We start from the raw sequence: 21,737 nt of genomic DNA, 5'->3' as shown, positions 1-21,737 counted from the left end.
CAGACTAATACATTTAGTTGAGTTTTGAGTTAGAATAACACTCATGGCCTTGTCAGTGTGAAGTATACTGAAGGCCAGGATTGCCTATCAAGCTAAAGTTTTGTTTTGTGGATTGCAATCATCAGTTGACGTGTTTGTGATTGTTAGTGGAGGTGTAAGTGCCGTAATGTCGGATCCATGTGCGCAGAACAAAAGCCTTGCCGTCTTTGTGTGTTACTAGTGCCCTGATTACCACCGGGTTAATTATAGGAACATTAATGTGCAAACTGATTATGCGTGCAAATGAGGCACGCCGAACTGCTTTCATTAACAGATAATGCCGTTCTGCGTACTCCTGTTAACAGAAGTACTTCATAAAAAAATGCTTCACTGTATTAGCTCTCTTTATGTATGCAATTGTAATAAAAGAGACAATACCTTTGGGTATCCTGGCATTGGCATTAGGCCTAATTTATTTGATTAAAACTAGGGTTGGTACTGTTGAATTATTTCCCCGATACCAGTACTTTGGCAATACTTGAAAAAAGCATTGTTCGGGTATCGGTATCAAAAATTCGACTTTTGGCAAAAAAAATGGTCAACAGAACAATAATGTGTGGAAGATCTGCAAATTTACAACATCAGGTTCATCTCCAATGGGGAATAATGTGGGTAAAAAAAAAAGGGACGGGGCAAATATTGGGAAATAAGAATGCTAAAGCATGTCTCACATTTGCCAAAAAAAACATCTGGATGATTCCTAAGACTTTTGGAGAAATGGTCTATGGACTGACAAGACAACGGTTGAACATTTTGGCAGGTTTAAGGCCCATTATAGAGTATAAACAAATGTATTAAATCTGGAACAGGGGCACATACTTTCTCACGGCACTGTAAATCAGAAGTTCGCAGACTTCTAAGATCTCTGCCCATTCATTTCAAGGGACAAAGGCTTGTGTTTGGAGAGCGCCCACCTTCTCAGTGACGTAGATGTTGCTCCCATGTCTTTTATACGAACTTAAAAAGCATAAAGGACAAGTTTTAAGTAAGTATGTTTGTCGACTCTTTGAACCCCAAGCCCTTCTCAAACAAATTTCTTCAGCCGGTCCAAGGAGATTTTCCGTCCTTTCGATCCCTAACCCAACCTCGGCGTTACTGAACACATGGCTTTCCTTTGGGGTACAGAGTTTGTGGTCCCTTTCATACATTATCTTCCGGAAACAGCATCGACTGCTCCGGGCTTGTCCTAACACCCAGTCATGTGGCCAATCGATATCCAATAAGGAACCATAATCCCTTCATGGCTCATAATCTCCAGAGGGGAGGGGGGGGGCTTGTATTGGCAAGACTATAACCGTGTGTTGTAAAAAAACGTGCGAAATTAGCATTGGTTGGTGTTCGGGGTTGTCTTTTAGCGGTTCATTAAGCCTGTGTGTTATTGGGGGGAGAATTTGTCGTATTTCTCTACTGTGGGCTGTCTTCAATGGATTGTGGGGCTTTGACAAGAAAAAAAGGAGAAAATAGTAATGAAAGCCATGGATGAATCAATGTTGCTAGGACACAACGAGACAAGCTCAGGCCTAAAATATGTGGTTAATGCAAAGGGGGGTTTGGCTTGGGAGAAATATATGACAAGGCCTGTTACAATATCAAAATCCAAAGATCGATATTGAGGCAGGGAACTATCGCGATAAACGACATTGAAGACCTTATGATGCAACAGAAACAGAGTCTAAAGCTTGAAACTGACAGTTAAAGGGACTATACAGAGTTTAAACATGTTAAAATTATGTATTTTCCTCGCCCTACATGTTCCAGCCATGTCCTAATGTGTAGAATGAGCCCAGACCTTTTTCACCTCAACTGCCTCTAAAATCCTGCACTCTCATGCACGAGCTTAATATAGAAGGTGCTGTTACACGTATGACCTGGGGGGGGGCAGTAGTGAGCATAAAATGGCCCCTTTAAGCTCTGTTCGAAAAGTACTTAAAGGGATATTTCAGGATTTTTGACATAGGGTCTCATTTCCTAGTTATCCAGAATGTTGTTGATTTAAGGACTGATTTTTATGTTTAATTTTTAATTCGTTCATTTATATTTGAAGAGTTTAGTGGTGCTAGGCTAGTGCTAGGCTAGCGCATGTCTATGGTAGCTAGTACTGCATTAAAAACAGTCTGACCCAAGCACAGTGCACCTGAGGCAAATCCCGTATAACTACCGATATAAATGTCTGTGTTGACTGAATAATTATTAATTCGCCACTGCGCAGCGGCGGAGTGATCTGCTCAGTTACCGGATCTACAGTAGTTTGTTTACCTGTGGCCGGCGTTACTACACGTAGCTTTATACAAATCAGATATGGCAACGTTTGGAGGACTGCCCCATAATTTTGAAGAGGTTTTTAATGCAGGCTGCTAGTTACCATAGACATGCGCTAGCCTAGCATTAGCCTAGCACCCCTAAACTCTTCAAATATAAGGGCTGCATGAATTTAAAAAATAGATGTATATCTCCAGGAATCAACAACACTCTGGATAACTAGGAAATGAGGCCCTATGTCAAAAATCCTAAAATATCCCTTTAATCTTGAAATACCCGACAATGAACATGAAATACAATGAAATGCAACTTCCTTTGGGTGAAAACATAACGTATTACAAAAATGGGGAAATCATGTAAATAAATGTACTGACAATAAATGTTTATCTGTCATTTATTGAACGATAAGTCGATATAGTAATTATCGTGACAGTCCTTCTACAGATTTTTTCCACTAAAAACTAATGTATTCGCAAGCTAAACTATTAATAATTGAAATTAATAAAACCATGAATTAACATTTAAACCTGGCTCTATCGTTTATTTAGATTTTGTTGCTGAAAATATGTCTAAAATATCAGTAATCTACAGCAAAAGTTTCAAATTGATATCTTAGGGCTGCTCGATTATTGAAAAAATAATAATCACGATTATTTTTGTCATAATTGAAATCACGATTACTCAAACGATTATATGTTTCCGTTAAAAAAAAGTCTATCTTTACTTTATTTATTTATTAATCAAAACACTATGATGATATTTTATGTTTTCTGGACAGTCATAAAAGTACAAGGGATTTCAAGTACGCCTTGATTAAAGAGCGGTCTCTGTTTCACACCTGCCCCCTGCTGGCCAGCCCTCACACCTGCGCAAGTAAACTGAGCAGTGCGGCCTGATGACATCATCACACTGCGCTGTTTGTTTTTATGTCAGGCAATTAATAAAAAAAATTATAAATTGAAAAAAAAAAATAATATTGAAAAAAAAAAATTATAATTGGAAAAAAAACAAAAACAAACATTATAATCGATTTTTTTGCGATTATGCTAATTTTGTAATTGTTTACTGTTGTAATCGAAATCGTAATCGAATTTCGATTAATTGCACAGCCCTATGATATCTCATTCACCTGCATTGTCTCTCCTTAAATCTTTTTAGAACTTTTTAAGCATTCGGACCAGGAACTAGACAGTGCCTAGTTTGAATTCCGCCCAGACACATATACTGTATCGTCGTATCCCTGGGCAAGACACTTTGGAAATACATTGACTGCAACAAGACAGGCACCCAGAAAAATGCAGATGAGCTCTTCCTAGATGACATTACAAGGTGGAACAGAGCGTTACTCAAACAGACATGAACGAAACAAGATACATTTTTTCCCACGGCTCATTCATGAAAGAAAAATATGATTTAAAAAAACGACAAACCGCGGATTTAAGCATAACGCCTCTTTGAACATTTATCATTTCACAGAACGAAAAGACACTTGTGCGGTTTGGCCCTGTGTCAGGCGCCGTCTCTTTTGTGCCACAGACCTTGCTGACGGTAATTGTGGAGTTGCATTCAGGGACACACAAAAAGCACGGAACATGTAGTTCTTAAAGCTAAAGGCTGCGCAGCCTTGAGAGAAAACAAACAAAATACACTTCTTCAAGCGAGAGACTTACATAACGCTGTCTCTCCACAGCACTAAACATCCAATTTAACTTCATTTCCTGCCAAATATAGTGGTCGAGATTAGGCAGGCGGTATATTTTGTAAAAGCAAGGTTATGATTTAAGATGCGCGTTTTAAACATTTACTCTGAAGTTTTCTAAAGTAGACACATCAAGCATGATTGTGGCTTGTAAACCTGCTTCTGGGCTCTTCAGTGTTCATATCTTATGCCACAGCAGTAGAAGAAGAAATAAGCAAAACAAACAGGATTACTCAATCCAGCGCAAAAGCTTCAGCGTAACAGCACTCCAGCAATGTTTACCAAGCTAAAAAAGTGTATATACAGTATGTCTCCTTTAAAGTAGCCTGGCCTTAGCCATCCGTAAACTCCGGTCAATTATAATTTCTCTACATGTACGTCTGGGTCTGATCTCAGTGGCTGCATTACATCGGTTGATTTTCTACCTACCATTCAGCGAGCGGGGGAGGCGGGGCTTGTAGGTGACGTCAAGCATTTGCGCCGCATTTGCTGGTTGTATTTCGGCAACGGCGGCGGATACGAAAGTAATGGAAGCTCTTCAATCCTTCCTGGCTCGACTCCCAAATATCCAGAAATTAAAATTTAAGCCTTGGAATGTGCAAGGAATGTCCCCAAGAGTCATGATCGCTCGCTTCACTCACTCGGGCGCATTACAGACGTCACGACCGAACCGTAGCGAAAATTAGATCCAATTGTTTCAAAGGAGTTCACCCTCCCACCTGATAACGGAGCTCAATTGAGAAGGTCCAGACCCTTGTACGAAACGTAGTAAATACGAGGGCATGGTAAAACCAGGCTACCTTTAAAGTGACATTCTGTAAGATTACAGAGAGACAGATTTCAAAAGTAAACCATCAAGCCCCGCTCCTACTGATTTGTCCTGAAAGCCACTCCTAGTTTGCAAAATGAGGAGAGGGATAAAAGTATTTTGAAAGTAAACAATGAAGTGCTCACAGGCAAGCTCGTCTCATTGGTCAAAGTGATGGCACCGGGGATTCAACCAGAATCCCCGGTGCCAGAAGAGTCGAGTGGCGCTAGGCTAGTGCAAGGCTAGCACATTTCTATGGTAGCAGCTAGCCTGCATTAAAAACAGTCTGACCCGCTCCACAGAGCACCTGAGGCAAATCACTTATAACACCAGACTAACCATATAAATGTCTGTTGATAGAATCATTTTTGGAATATAACTGACCTTGCATCACATGAATGATGCATTTTGTTGACTATTTTCTAGCAGATCACTCCGCCGCTGCGTAGCTTTAAAACAACCACAAAGCTGATGCTGCTCAAATATAAGTTCTTTTAAATGCAAAATGGCAAAAATGATTCTATCGACACAGACATTTATAAGGTTAGTCTGGCGTTGTAAGTGATTTGCCTCAGGTGCACTGTGGAGCGGGTCAGACTGTTTTTAATGCAGGCTAGCTGATACCATAGAAATGCTCTAGCCTAGCGCCACTCGACTCTTCAAATATCAGAACTGCATAAAATTTAAAAAAAAATATCTCCAGAAATCAGCAACACTCTGGATAACTAGGAAAAGAGGCCCTATGTCAAAAAATCCGGAAACATCCCTTTAATTATATATTTTTTTAATTCATAGGCTATATTTTCTTTTTAGCTACGACTTATGAAAGTGTAATGCTGTTAAAACTGGCTCCTCCTAGACATTGTCATATCAAAACGACGAGAAAAAAACAATTCCCACCTTGCAATCATCTTTCTTTGCATCATCTACAGGAAAGCTTTTAGTCTGCGTGTGAATTCCCCCCCTCATTACCCTCAGTGTTCCACCTTAAAGAACAACCCGTCGCGCTCCGCCGTCTCCCAAGGTTTCCGGGAGCCACTTCAACAGCGCAGAGCTCTGGAGTTGAGAAAGGCTTTCCGATTGGCTGAGGAGCTGCGGGTGGGCGGCGAGGGGTGGGGATGGGGGGGAGACCGAGCGGAGGTATAGGAGAGAGCGGAGAGTATAGCGGAGAGGAGCAGGCGTCCACACTTGACACGGTGCGCGCGCGGGGAGCACAGGACGCGGAGCACCGGGGAACGGGCGGATAACGCTGCCCGAGCCGCTGTGGAGAGAGAGCGCGAGAGGAGGAGGAGGGGGAAGCGATGGAGACATGTCCTGGAGATATTTGCTCGAGATGGTCTGCCAAGTGCGATGAGGCGCTGGAGGGACTGCAAGCAGATGCCGGGGTACGTTTCAGAGCGCTCCCTGTGGGCACATTCGAATTAGAGCTTCTGGGTTCATCGTGTTGTAGCGTTGTGCCAAAAAAAAAAAAACAGCAACATGGCATAGGCTGTTATACGGGCACTGATGAGTTTGTGCACAATGGGATAGAGATGTGTTCTTCTTCTGCTAACATTGCAATGAGACCCAAGTGACGGATTCTATTGGACTGTTTTGAAATGCATACAATAGGTTTGAATGTTTTTGAAGTTTTGACTTATTGAGATCTGTTGTGAGTAGCAATTCTCATTTTATTTCAGAAAAGCAGCAAATTAACCTCTTAACCCCCGCCTTGAAAAAAGAGCAACAAAAAGTGACGGAAATGTGATGAAAACCTAACAAAAAAACCAAGTGTGACGAAGGAAAAAGATCCATTTAGATGAGTGTTGTAGGTCTTTCAAGTGACGAGTTACACCGGCCCATAGGCTGTAACCTTATGGATTTGGGTAAAGCTGAACTGGAGAAAGATGTTAATGAAGAAATGTTGGGCAGAAAGGTGATTTTTATTTGATTTTTTTTTTTTAGCTACTGACGGGAAGCGACATAGATAGAGGTAAAGCTCCAGAGCAGTTTGACTCATTCATTACTCATGGTTGGCACGGCAACAGTTGAAAATTGGTGTCCTTTATCTATGTCACTTCCTGTCAGTGTCCAATAAGGAAGTGAATCTATAAACATCACGCAAATGGACATACTAATGAAAGCTGATTTTTTTTGTGGCTAAATCTTATGTATAATTGTGTTAACTATGATTTAGCAAAAATTGTGTCCAATGTGTCGTATGCACTTTAAAAAGTCCACACGTGCAGGGCTCTTGGACAGTCATTCATGCACATCACTGCATGATAGCACCACGTGACAACCATTTATGTCATTTATAGAGTAAAAACACTGCTGTTATTGCTTATTCAAGAACTCACAGTGGGCGGCGCCATCTTGTGTTCATGGCCAAACTGCAGGTCTAATCTAAGCTGACACTGGCTTTTATTTATTATGTTGATGTGAATTGTCTCTCCTCTGTAAATATATGGGTCGGCTTAGGTCCTTTACATATCCAGTGCAGTACTTTAATGTATTTGCTGCACTGTCCTATATATTGATGTTGTTGTTGTTGCTTTTAATCAGTTGGTTTCATGTGTGAATTATGTGTGCGTCTGATGAACACAGTTTCCTTCCACACAGGGTCGCAACAGAAAGCGTTCAAACATATCGCTAAATTTAATAAAGGTGACTTTTTCACGCCGTCTTCCCGCTCTGTGATCCGCCTGAGGTCGCACAAACATATTCTCCTTTTTTTTTTTTCCATTATATTCCGTTTATTCACGTTTTTTTCTTGACCCCCTCATTGATTGACAATAATTGAAACCCCCACTAACAGGAAGTGCTAGCGCTCACCGGAAATGCTCACACCGCGAAAGAGGGCGGGGCTGAATGAAGTGAAAATAAGCTAAATAATTCTGTATTAAAGGAAAAGACCACCGTTTTTATACATACTGAGACATGTTCTTACCTTAGCTTAGACAAGTTCATTTGTACCTGTCTGAACACTATGAAGAATGGATGGAATTCATTTTTAAATGTGTTGTATTTGCACTTTAGCGACCTGAACCTACGGCCAGAAGGAAGCATCTGAAACTCTGACGGTTTCCTTTGGTCACACCTTCTGTCTTTAGTGCAGAGACAGTAGTCATTATATTTAATGATGATCCAGTTAAGCTCTTACCCCCCGAGGCTTTACCCAAATCTAAAAGCTACTCGACTTGAGTTCAGCCTATAGTCCAGTGTAACAACTCAAGCATGTTTGCGATGTTTTGTCTCTTTTTTGATGCTTTTTTGTCATGTTTTATGTATCTTTTTCCCCCCGTCATATTGTCATGTTTTCGTCACTCTTTTGTTGTGTTATTGTTGCTTTTCTGGCATGTTTTTTGTTGCTCTTTTGTTGGGTTTTTGTTCCTTTTTTGATACGTTTTACATCCTCGTTTCCGTCACTATTTTTCCGCTTTTTCCAAGAAGCTTTTAGATAGAGCCAAAGTGGACAAAATATGCTCGGTTCTTGTGAGGGCTAAGAGATTAAAGAGTCCATTTGTCGCTATGTCACTGCAGCTGCACTGTGTCGAAGCTGAAGACATAAACGGACAACGTTCTGTTCTGCAGTTTTCAAAATGAAGCATTTCGACTGAGGACCTTGCGAGTTTGCGAGTCGGGTTTTAGAAGAGGCAAGCTCACTCGCAGTCAATACACAACACACATAATGACATAATTTATATACTATAAAGTATTCAGTGGGTACAACGTTACGATCTTGCTTCTCCCTGAGCTCGGGAAGACGAGATCTGATGAGAATTTCTCGCGAACAATAAACGTGTCGAGGGTCCGGGTGATTGTGTTACAACTATTTGTTGGGTCGCGGCCTCCGAAACCTCAAATTGTTAAGTAACAAACATGTTATATATTATTCACCCTCGCACTGCTGACAATGACACGCTCAGGCCGGTAAACAGCATTTGGTCAAATTTGAACCAGAGATGTACACTGCCTTCTCCCTTTCACAGTCACTTGGATCCTTCAACTTTTTTTCCCCCAGAATAGTAATATAATCTTGTATCGGCCGTTTCACCGCATGGTGTTTTGGCGCAGCTGCAGCTCGGCCCACGGAGGTCATAAAGTCAGGGTGATCCGGGGCATGCAGCTCCGTGATCTCTGTCCATTTGGAAAAACCTCGATATTGACGCAAACGTTGAAATGCCTCAGGTTTGCCATGGACCTCTTCCAGCGCTCTGGTTACTATGGCTTCTCGGAGTGGGCAGCCTTTCTCAGTGCTTCCAGCTATTTAGTATTTACTTGTCTTATTTTAGCGCTTGCTTTCTGGGACGCGCTTTCTGGGCCAAGCGAAGGCTAAAAATGATATAATTAGGCCTGTTTGGCAAATGTGCTGCATCATTGTATATTAAATGATATAGTAGAAGAACAGCATTGATGGCCAGACAGTTTTCCTGATATCTACATGTTCCCGATACTCAGAATTTTCATATTTTAGAAGGGCTTGGCTGACGGCACAAGACGTCATTTTTAGTCAATGGTATGCTAACAAATCAATGCACCAGGGTTTGCAACACATTTGGCGTCAAAGTTTTGAAATGTTTATGTGCTGAATCCAAAGATCACATTGGTTTTGCTCAACCAGGTTAATTGTTTACCCCTCTGCCACATTTTGCTGAAGGGTATTGTCTTTATAATGTCTTCCGTCCTGGTACAAAGCAGCGGTGCTGACAAATAAGTGAGTTGGTGACAATTCATGAAAGCTATATGCAGGCGCTTTTATTGTTTGATACATATGTTCACTTCATAGAAATGCCAACAAATATGACAGAAAAAATAAGTAGAAACTGTTGTAACATCCCTTATGCTAACCCAGGGTGCTGAGGGTGCTGCAGTGGCCCCTGGTGGATAATCTGTGCATTGCAGGCAATGAAAATAAAAAGGAAATAAGCACAGAAAAAGCGTTTTTGGTGCGATCTTGTCCTTCAGCACCCCTTAATCAAAATATGTTCCCACGGCTCTACCTTAGGGTTGGTTTGAAAAAGTCCAAATCATTTGCCTCATGGAATAGAGAGATTGGAAAATCCACTTAGCACAAAACCCTGACCTGATACAGAATATTTTCAGATTCTGTGAAAAATGTAGACATGTCAGAGAAAGTATTTTATTGTAACCCAATGTTATGAGTCTGAAATCACTGGCACAACCATAAGGTTAAGTCAATATTCCAGAAATGTTTCTGTCTTTAAAGGATTTGAACGTACTAATGGTTAGCTAGATGCTATAGCTCTGCCTCTAGCTTTGGCCACAAATAATAAAAAAATTTCTACTGGACAAAATCGATGGCTTTTCTTTTATTCCTTGTGGCTTTGCAAGGTTAATGGTTAACAACACAAAAAAAGAATGACCAATATGAATACCAGGAGGTCTTGTTTACTAGTAATTGTAAGTTGTAAGTTGTAATAGTAAGTTGTTGCTTTCCACAAATATTTCTACAAAAATTGCACTCACAGAAATTGTCTATAATTGATTACAATCATTATGCTAGCGGTTTGCCGTAGCAACAGGCGAGTGCACTCTCCGGAACAAGGATGAAACGGTGATCCAGTGGTGTTGTTTATATTGGAGCGATCACAACGCATTTGCAGTGTCTATATTAGCAATAGAGAGATGCATCCTCCTGTCTGCGCTAATGCCCTCTTGGCGATAGGACCTGTGATGCTTCCATTATGCTGTGTGCGTTTGTGGCTACAGGCGCTTGAGCTCCCTGTTGTAACTTATTATCATTATTGAGGATTGGTACTTGCCTGCAGCCTGTCTCTTGGTGGCGCTGTGTTGCTGGCAATGAACTTTAGGGAACGGGAACCTCTGGGCAATTCACAATTCAAAATATAATACATGGCTTTATTACACAACTTTGCTTTGCGGTTTTTAATGATACCTTAAATTAGCTACTCTCACTGAAAGTATAGGCTCGGAAAAAAATCACATACATTTCAAAAAAATGTACACAAGATGTAAATACTTCACCAGAGGAGACGTCTGTGTTGTTAACCGTAGCTGTCTTAGCCTGGAAGCTAAAGGCTAACGCTAATGTGAAGCTAATAAATGTTGGAATATTGCCGCAATCTGAACACTTTTCTGTTTGAAAATAAGTCCAAAGGACGGTCCAAAGTGGGGGAAGATACGCAACATGTTATGATTGCGAAGAGAGAGAATGCATCAGTGTCATATTCTGAGAAAACGGCAACTTAATTCACTCACACACCAATGTACGCAAACGCTGGAGGCAAAGTGGGTGAAGTGTCTTGCTCAAGAACACAATGACAGTGTGCATCTTCAGGAGCTGGGATTCGCTGGGACCCCTGACCTTCCGATCATGAGACGACCCTTCCTACTGTGCCAATGTTTCGCAAAACAAAGCTAGTTTATTAGCCACGGCTGTTTCTGGTTTGGGACTCCTTTGAGACGATGCATCTCTTGTAGTGATGGGATTTACGGCTCTTTACGGGGAGCTGAGTCTTTGGGATCCATTCATTTCAAAGAGCCGTTCAAAAGACTGGCTCTTTTTGATATAAAATCTTAATAACGCCAGCCAGATAACTCACAATAAGCTTTTGTTGCCTGCTCCATTGTTGGGCTGGTTGGGGGAGTTCTGGGTAAAGTTGACTGAAATGAACATCGCTAATCTCTTATTTGGAAACATTTAGAAAGCATCTACCACTTGTAAAATCCACTGCTTTGCCTTTTGAGAGTTGCATAGATGTGAAATGAGTGTAAAACAAAACATTAAGTAGGTCACTCTGCATTAACCGGCATAAATGGTCGGTTTCTTCTAAAGGCGCTAGAAACGCAAACCTGTGGGCGTTGACCCTCCTCAAAACGAACTGGCCTCAAGTGATCTGGTATGTTCCGCTCCTGGCGAAATGCGACTTAAGGGTCCCAGAGAGATTGTTTGCCCAGGACCGCCAATGGGTGTCTCAGCAGTCCTCGGGGCTGTTTTGTTAAGTCGACATATTAAACATTCTTCAATAGAGGCGTCTGTACCATCCAGTCCGAGCATCCCAAAGTGCAGCGATTCCTCTGTCATTCACAAACCCTCTCTTCTCCAATGCCTAGACAGTCTCTGATATGCAACGCCAGCATCGATTCCGCACTCAAAGCGCCGGCGTCTCCGGTGACAGGCTATATTTGGCGCTATATGAAAAATAATCACGCTAGTTTACCTTACGAGAGACAGAGCAGATGGCTTAAGATCTCCTCCCATTAGCGGCGGCGTCCCTGTGATTAACGCGCCCCGGGCTCCGCCAATCTCCAAAGGCAAATCGCAATATGCTGTGGGTAAATAAGAGGCCTGAGATGTTTATCAGGGAGATGCCACGTTGCCGCAGATGAGGATGGAAAGAGTTTAGCGGCTAATGGCTCCGCTGTGGGTTATATTAGCGCGGTGAGAATCATAGCGAAAAAATCAAACAGTCTAGACTCGGTTAAATGAGCGCAATTTGCTTCCTCATTGCCACTAAAGGTAGGGTTTGTTGATGTAGTCGTGGTTCGGGGGCGCAATTAGCAAAGCAGTTAGTATTTGGAGTAAGGAGGGCCCGGTAAACCAACAAAGAAAGCAGAGAAAAGGTGAAATCACAGTAACAGTAATGTTTAGTCATCAACTTTACCAGGACTTTGTTTCAGCTTTAAACCATGTCATTGGTTGTTCCCTCATCAAAAACCTACCTAGTATATCATTACATTCACGCAGTTTTGAGTAGTACTTTCTTCTTCTATGGTGTCAGTGCTTCGTTATGTTCTTCCCGGATACAGTTGCGTCATTGTTAAAAGCCACAACTGTCCTCCACATTTTGAAAGCATGTGATCCATACATTAAAATCGGTTCTGAGCCCTAAAGCTGTAAACCACGCCGTAAATCGAAACTGGATGTCATTCCGACAGCTGCCAGCAGGAGGAGCGCCAGTCAAAGTCTTCACCAGCCCTAACGCATGAATTTCATCATTACTATTCAATTCTTACAAAGAAGTTATAGTCAAACTACAAAATAAAATGTCAATGCTGTGGCACCCAAGATAATGTATGTGAGTCTGTTTTAAAGCCTCATATGCAGGATATGTCCACTTTAAAATTGTTTTTCCGCCTCCCCAAAAAACTGTAATGGCTTATAAGTTCACTTCTGTAGACATTAATGAAAAATTGTGTATGTTAGGGTTTTGTAAACGGTGTGCATAATAATCATGGACTTATTAAAGCAGTACTAAGTAACTCTTCCCCCTAGAGGCCATAAGCGCAACTGCAGGTGTAGTAGCAAGTTACGATTTTTTAACTTATTAATTGTCTTGGAGGGTAAATACTACGCTGACAGGAAAGGCGAGGGGAGAGAGGGTTACTGTGCATCCAATTATACAATGGAAATATTTTTTTTCACTCAAACTTGGCTGTAAATACTGTTTAAAGTGACGTTAGCCCGCAGTTAGCTTTGCCCGTTAGCATGTTAGCTTCTTCTTCGTGATTACATTAGTGTGTATTGCTTTCTCCGCACCGGTGACAGTGAAGTTGCAAACATGGTTTTCTGGTCAGAGACGCCAGGGGGAGATGAAAGACCCTCCAATCTACTACGAAACGGATTTATTAAGGTAAACAAGTTACTTAGTACTGCTTTAAAAGCTACGCCGCTATTCGTCACTCCTCCCTATTTACATCAGGAATAGGGAGTCGAGATGGCAGATCAGACTCCTCCCACAGAGCATGTACCTTAAAACAGGGAGAGAGGCGGTACATTCTCTCTAAACCCCGCCTCCCCAGGGCAGCAACACGCCATAACAGTTCTGCCCGACCTGTCAATCAAAGCCAGGCCTCATTAAAATGCATAAACGCAAAAATTCTAAAGAGCAAAAACCTGCATAGCTTAAAAATTCTTTGGAACTAGGCTTTGCAGTTTTTTTCTGACCGATTCCATGTTATGGCGCGCTTTAGCCACTAGGGGGTGGCATCGCAGAATGTCAGCGTCCCGCCATAACGGCCATAAAGCAGCACAATCCTCCTCATCGACAATAACACAACTCAATTGCACATCCATACAGCTCACACTTCAGTCTCCTCTCAAATGAGGCGGCTCTGAATTGAAGTTCCTTTTCTTCTTTGCACTGCCATGTGTACAAATAGTGCTCTACAAATCAACTTGCCTTAAAAAACATTATGCCGCATATAGCCACTTCACAGTCGCTCCCCAATAATCCACAAATTAGATTGCAAAGTACTTTTGAATCGTGCGTGATGTTACAGAAGTGATACTTGATTAGATAAGTTTGAACATTACACCACTCCACATTAGATTGCATTGAAGTAAGTGTAGGTACTTGGGGGGGGGGGGGGGGGGGGCTTACGGCTGCCTCTCTGGAGAACCCTCGGGGACTTCCGCCTAAGTGCCGGGATAACGCGCCGCACAATAGCTCCTCCACAGCAACATAAAGGCGCGTTAATGTTTAGGGCTATGAGAGATTTGTCACTTGAGCTCGCAATCTACGGGATAATAGACTCCGACATACGCGCATTGACGTTTCTCACAAAGAGCCGAGAGCCACGTTGACTAAGAGTTGACTTGAGTAAAAGCAAAGATACCAATGGACATGCACAGGCCCCCACAAACCACGACAAAATCCCAAAATGTGAAAAAATGTTATACATACAGAAGTTTTGGTTTTAGCACAAATGCTCACTTCAAATTACACAAGAGTCTGCCAACAGTCTGCTTAAAGCTGCACTACCTGAATCCGATTGTTCACTTGAGTTCATCAGAAGCGCGTCTCAGCCGGAACGGAAACCCCAATGCTAACACTGTGCTAATTTAGCCGCTGACTTCCTGGTTCGCGCTGGAGGAAAATGCGCTATATTTAGGCTCCGTCCGAAAGCGGTAAATTAGTAAGAGGTCTTGCGCCAAGCCGGATGTGCGTCAGCGTCCGCTATTATAAGTAGCGTTCGAATTGGTCTGTCAGTTAGGAAGTAGTTAGGGAAAGAAGCCTCAATGCTAACTATCTTAGCCACTTTAGCATAGGGACCTCGGATGGTCCCTTACCGGCGCTTAGGAGCTATGTGCCATCCCATAAGCAACTGCGCTAATCCCCCCACCCCCCTCAGCCCCACCTCCGAGTTATTCATGCGCAACCACATTTGATTGACAGGTGCACATTTAATAATAAAAATAATGAAAAAAATATAAGATTCTGCCCAAGCCAAACTTTATAAAAGTGACAAAATACATGTCGTCACCACAGCTCAGTCACATGTCAGTGTGTTAAAGAGCCGCCTCAGTAAATAGTTTAAATGAAGGCAGCTTGTGCTTTTTTTTCATTTAGTAGAAACTTAAGCCACATGGCTAATTTGCAACTGTAGCTTTATGAAACAGCTGTTGAGATAAAATAACACTAAAGGGAAATTTGGATTTTTTTTCTCCTTAAAGCAGTACTAAGTAACTCTTCCCTCTAGAGGCCATAAGCGCAACTGCAGGTGTAGCAGCAAGTTACGATTTTTTAACTTATTAAATGTCTTGGAGAGTAAATACTACGCTGACAGGAAAGGCGAAGGGAGAGAGGGTTACTGTGCATCCAATTATACAATGGAAATATTTTTTTTCACACAAACTTGGCTGTAAATACTGTTTAAAGTAACGTTAGCCCGCAGTTAGCTTTGCCCGTTAGCATGTTAGCTTCTTCTTCGTGACTCCATTAGTGTGTATTGCTTTCTCCGGTCAAGTTGCAAACCTGGTTTTCTGGTCAGAGACACCAGGGGGAGATGAAAGACCCTCCAATCATCCCATAAACACTTGTATTACCCCCACAAGGACTACGAAAAGGATTTATTAAGGTAAACACGTTACTTAGTACTGCTTTAAAGGTCATTGTTTGGACACTGTGTTGTTGTTGTTGTTGTTGTTGTTGGACACTGTACAGTAGGGGGCGACATGCGATTTTGTTTGGTCTGCACTCCACCAATAACTTTAAAGAAGAAGAACAGCAGCTGTTGGTGATGTCACTTCCCTTTCCCCTGGGTAAGGAAGGATGGATTGTGCAAAATAGCTCTGAAGCTCTAGTTCACTAACTGCATAGAGGTCTAACAGTTGACCCCGTGAAAGGTTAAGGATTAGTTGCTAGTGTTAGTACTTTGAGGCTATAATTTGATGGTTTTGGACGCAGCCTCAGACTGAACACAGCGCTCATAGTCCTTTTTTCTGTTGCAAATGTCATGTTTATAGTGTAGATATGTGGTGCCAAATGCAATTCACTCTTCTACGAGAAAATAATTTGATAACCACAGCTTTAAGTGATGTTTTGGAGCTTTGAACTGCATTTTTTCCGAAAAATCAATTTAAAAAATATACTAGCTGTGATGCCTTGTCGTTGTGCTTAGCTACTTGTTCTGCAAATGTCAGTGGTCAGATAACTTGCACTACAACTTTGCTGCCTTAGCAACCTTGCCGCTTTCGTTTCGAACTGGTTCCAAATAGTTTCACTCTGCGTTGTCTTTGTAGATGGACACAAGGATCCCCTGATGGCATTTTGTACAGCCACAGCAACTAGAGAACTGGCTCTCTTTTCCATTTCATACAGCAAAGAAAGTTATTTACAAAACAAGATATATATGACAAATTTTTCACGTAAATTGAAGGCTGCATTAGGTGCATAAGTTGAAAAAAAAAAGCCATTCAGTACGTTTGGCCTTTTCTCTGAAATGCATTTGGCCCACCCCTCCTCTCATCAGCCCCTCTGATCCCTCTTCCACAAAGCTGGGTTAATCACTTGCTCCAACTGTGAACTCACCTACAAGTTAATAACATCTTTCCTTCGGGGCAGCGTCGTTAGATACAGGGCTTATTATTAAAAGGAAATTATGATTTAATAACTTGGCCTTTCAACATCCCATGGAGCGGAGGGAACTAGGAACTTTTTGTGAAGCAATTATCTTAATCAAAAACATGGTAAAAAAAAACCAAGTCGCTTGCATCATAGCAGTTGTAGTAGTACTGCAGCTACTATATGCGTTCCAGGCAATTGATAACTGGTATTTTTAACTCTTGAAAATTGCGACCTCAGAGCGAAAACAAATGCACTAATGCTACAACAGTCAGCTAGTAAGACGCTAATGTTACATGAATGTTTCTCCACAAACATCTAATTCAAAACATGCTAAATAACATTGAAGGCTAAGACCAAAAGTAATGTTCACTGGTGCTTTGGTTTGTTAAAGTCATTCGTTGTGCTCCTCTAACACATCCCAGAGATTGTCAGTGGGGTTAACTTCTGTACTCTGTTGTGGCATTGACATCTTGGAATATGCCATTAGGGAAGAAAAAATCCATTGATGGACCTGATGCCTGGTCATTCAGGATGTTCAGGTTATCAGCTGATCTTATTCTTTGGGCACATAGTGTTGCTGAACCTAGACCTGACCAACTGCAGCAACCGCATATCAGAACAGTTTGTTCAATCCAGTTGGATTTAACGAACGGGCTTTTTGGAAAGGCATCGTTGGCCGCCAATCAACTTTTTAAACTATGCCAGGGCATAAACTTGACAGTTTGTTCTTGACAGTAAAATGAAGTGATTCCATTTTTCATTTTACTTGACAGTAAAATGAAGTGATTCCATTTTACCACCAAAACATCCACACAAAGTCAGATTCAGTACATCGACATGCAAGTGCCAATACTAGTGATATACTAGTGTGTGTAGTAGTAACTAATTGAAGTACTTTTGTCCACAATGTTTTCTTTATTTTGTGTATGTCTCGGGAGCTCACAGAAACACTGCAGGAGAGAAGCCGAGTGTGGATAGTGCCGAGTCAGGAGAAGAACAGCGGCAGACTTATCCATTCACACTCTCAGTGGGTGGAACGAGTTGCGCGAGTCAGCAGAAGGAATAACGCGAGCGGGAAGACATTACCATATGTGGGGAAAGGTCAGAGGTCATGAATGCGTAAAGTGACAGTGTCAGGACTGTCATTTGATAGGCTACTTCCCATCAGAGAGTTGAGGCGAAACCGAAGAAAAATGAGGTTGATACAGTTACAAAATCCATTCTTATGAGCTTAAACCGACCGTCGTAACATTGTTCTCTGTTCAAAGGAAAAAACAGACTTGGAGAAGGAGCTTTATATTCATTCACTCAGATTTGACAAATCCAGGGTCCATATTTTTCGTATCTTACAAATGCAACTAAAAATAGCCAAGCAGTGCAATTTCTATCTCATGCCAGCGGTAATCCAAGGTAAGGCTTTGTAATGGAAGCTCTGGAATCCTATTCTCTTTGGTTGTCTCTCCCTCTACATCTGGAGCGCTCCGATCTGTAACTCCTGGAATTTATAGCGTCATAGAGGGAACACAAAACTGTCTTCCATGTTTTCAAAGCCCCTAATCCTGCACCAGAACTGTTCTGCTCAAAGTGTTAATCATGGGTTAAGGGTCTCGCCCAACGACATGACTGTCAGGAGCTGGGTTTGATCCACTGACTCTCAAGCTGCACTACATAAAGCTACAAAAATACATTCACACATAACTTACGACTTACTCAAAGACACAGTCGTGGTCACACCGGTCTCTTATCACCTCTAGTGGTGATGTTGATGCAGCAACTTTCATCAAGGACATGGAGAAGTATGTCAAAGAAGGGACCATCCTGCAAGCCCCAATGAAAGTAGGCTACTAGTCCGGGATGTTACCAATCCATCAACGACAACCTAGTTCCACATACGCTCATGGGCTGCTACACACTAAACAAGTTCTTACACACTTCTGTTGTTGCCACGGCCACTCGACTTTAAACAAGTAAAGCAAGTAATGGATGCGTCACCATCATAAAACCGTAAAATGACTTAATAACCGTAAAATGACTCTTAATAATATCCACTCAATATGTCGTACAAAAGCAATGGTTTTGGGTTATGGTCGACCATTCTGGCAACTTGATTTGTTTTTTTCCCCCAGAAGCCTGTTTGAGAGTTTTCTTGTTTGCGAACAGCATGACAGGGTTCCTGTGGGGCATTAAAGAAATAAACTGCCAAAAGAAAGGCCTTAAATGCCAGCAGGCATTCAACATCATAATAATGACATTGTTCAACTGTTTGACTTTATAAGTTCATAGAAAATATGAAAATTACGGCCAAAACACCAGCAACAGCAGTTTCCCCACAATTACTTGTTATTTCTACACCTGCTTTTGTTGTCAAGGTGCCCATTGGCTCCAGTTTGCTTTAAAACATTCTCCTCACTCCTGTTAGAGTTTGTCAAATTTTAAAACTTGAACCTCACCATGAGTTTTCTGGCCATGACAGCTGAATGCTTTGTGTTGAATGAAATAATGTGTGCTATTGCACGTCCCTTTTTGCATGCGTCAGAGACAGGAACGTTGCCATGTAAGACGTTAATGCACTCTCCCGCATCCAGGCTCTTAGATGGCTCTTTCTTGGGCCTTGGGCAATAATTGCAGTGCAGTGAACACGGCAGCACTCTCTTCCATCGGTCTTAAATGCATTGCTTTTTTCTCTAGCCTGGGGTACAGAGTCTGGACACCTTACCGGTTGGAGCTAGTCCGTGGACAACTCCACCAAGTGGAGGTTTATTGGTTGATTGCACGGAGAGTAAGCTGTTATCTGAATCCGCGAAATACTCGAGCCAAATAACAAGTGGCTGGTGAGTGGCCGGTGAGCGACCTGACGGATGGAAACGCAAAATGTTTACAAGATGGAGTTGGCCAGGTTAAGTGGACGAGGCAGAAGCTTTTAGTGCCCTAGCTTTTTGTTGTTTAGAGTGTTAGGTATTAGATAAACAGGTTTTTTAGAAAAGTTTTTTGGCAAATAGAAAACCTGCCAAACACATGGGTAAACGTGAAGCATGCTAACTTTTAACCACTGTAATTTAGCCTGGGTATCGTTAAACGATGCTACTAACCAAATTGGTATTGAAAACTGATATCAGAGGGAAAAAAGTCTTCAAAGACCAGGTTTTGATGCCGGATGGGTCCTGAGATGGCACTTAATAAAGTACCCTTTTGTTCCAACTCAAATAAATGATATAAAATTAACTGTCTTTTACGCGATTGCAGGGGGTCCCTGGAGCATTTTCTGGTCAGAGGGTCAGGTCAAAAGTGAGATTATTAAAGTGAAAGAAATCAAGGGCTACAGGTGCATTTCTGACTTTTCTGCCCTTGGATTTCTCCAAAACCATCGCTTTGTCCCAGTTTTATACAAGCTCTCTACCAGTCGTCCCAGTGTTTCCACCAGTGCTGTGCCAGAGGCAGCATTTTTATTTATTATTTTTCTTACTTAATGACTTTTGGTCATGTGTGCATCAAACATGAAGTTTCCAAAATGAATGAACCAATAAAAAAGCTCAAAAGTCTATGGCCCATTTACTTTTACAAACAATTTAATTGTTCAGACTGTGGGGATAAAGTTACTTTTTTTTCTACCAAAACAAATTCCCACAGTGTCCCGGGTTTTTCAAGTGGAAAATCTGGTCACCCTTATTTGTATTGGGCGAGAGCACTCAAATCAAACAGGTCCGGGAAGCTGTCGCCTAACAGCTAAATTTAGTTTGGTACACTGTATCAAGGTAGTGTAAAATAAAGTGTGACCATTTTATTTGACTCCCTCGGGTTCTGTTCTGCTGCGTAGAAAATAAACAGCTGAGGTTACTATTACGCTGTATGGGCCCGATCTTGTGTCTCAAAACACAGACGATAGCGTGACATTTTGCGCTCAGTAGGAGCGCACTTTGTGATCTTGCCACTCCAGACTTAGCGCATTTAAGTGGGTGGAGACACAGATTTTCCTCCAACCAGATCGACTCCGCGTCCAGGAGAGTGGCTGTGTGGGGTGAACATGTGCTTTTGTTTTGCTTCGCGTTCACGCCAAGCGCGGGCCGATCCGGACGCTGTAGCTCTTTTTCTCTCGAGACGTGAACATCGTTTAGCTCACGATGGGGTAAATAAAGTTTTTAGTTTGACCTGTGAGAGCCTAAGGCTTAAGAAAGAACGCAAGCCAACGCAATGTAAACGAGGAAGTGAATGTCAGCCGTGTTTCGTTAGTGCAGTCACCTCCTCTTGTGACGCCCCCTCACAGGTGGCGGAGGCGAATGGTACATATAGCGCCGCCACTCAGAAAATAATTTGCCAAGAGCCTGCGCCGCCCCGTGCGCCGCCACGAGATCTGGCCCTAAGTGTGCGTTGTATGACACTACATTGTAAGCAAAGGTACTTCAACCTTATAAGTTTCTAGGGCTTCTGTGAGAGAACAGTTATTCTAAAACTTGTGACCCAGCAGAAGCAGCCCACAACTATTGTGCCAAATATCTCCCAATGTGACTTTTAAGAGAAATTGAAATTACTAACCGGCAACATTATTTTCACTTCAAGCTTAAAATACAGCTTTCTCGGGTGGACAATTGGATTTTTATCGGACATTTACCCGTACGGATCATGCACCAACAAGGCCGTCTCGTCTATTGTTAGCCCCCTTCCCACATTCCAGTCGGCAATTCCGCATAATTGCATTGCCTATATCGGTGCTGTGGGGCTAATTAGTTGGTAAATAATTGGGAATCAAACATGAATGGCGGGTGAGCACTCTGCCCGGCGGGGGGAGCGGCGCTGATGAGCAAACTGACCCCCGATCGCTTGCTCCAATTTGCGGCGATTAGAGCCACAATGGCCTTTGATTTGGAGTGATTCAGAACATCGCTGGGACCGCTCCGGACTCCGCCGCGGCTCGCATCGCGGTTACGCCGTAATTAGACACGCGAGAGGATGCAAATAAACGGTCGAAATGCAGCTGAAGTGCGCTACGAAGCAGAGGGACATTGGGGGCTGTTGTGGAGGCGGGTCAAACTCTCCGGGTTTCGAAAGTGCTCGATGTTGGTAACGATTTCAGTCCTAGTTTGGTTTTGACTGGGTTTAATCTTGATTTAGGTTTTGGTGTAGT

General features: G+C 42.2%; 1 protein-coding gene and 1 long non-coding RNA gene across 3 annotated transcripts in view; both read left to right on the top strand.

The window, feature by feature from the left end:
• The window catches only part of LOC306963695, a 221,374-nt gene that overhangs the window by 137,658 nt on the left and 61,979 nt on the right, over positions 1-21,737 (top strand). The gene's annotated exons all lie outside the window — the stretch shown is intronic.
• Positions 1-21,737, top strand: part of lingo2 (leucine rich repeat and Ig domain containing 2) — a 536,443-nt gene that overhangs the window by 497,906 nt on the left and 16,800 nt on the right. Inside the window, exon 1 of one of the 2 annotated variants that reach the window (XM_079557275.1) lies at positions 5,977-6,190. The exons of the other annotated variant lie outside the window; for it this stretch is intronic. Coding sequence (XP_079413401.1) covers positions 6,107-6,190 — 84 coding nt within the window. The 5' untranslated portion in view covers positions 5,977-6,106. Of the gene's footprint in view, positions 1-5,976; positions 6,191-21,737 lie in introns of those variants that run through there. 2 annotated transcript variants of the gene reach the window in all.

The sequence above is a fragment of the Gobius niger genome, assembly GCF_951799975.1.
Source record: "Gobius niger genome assembly, chromosome: 5".
In the NCBI taxonomy this organism is placed as follows: Eukaryota; Metazoa; Chordata; class Actinopteri; order Gobiiformes; family Gobiidae; genus Gobius; species Gobius niger.
This window is presented reverse-complemented; position numbering and strand designations above follow the sequence as displayed.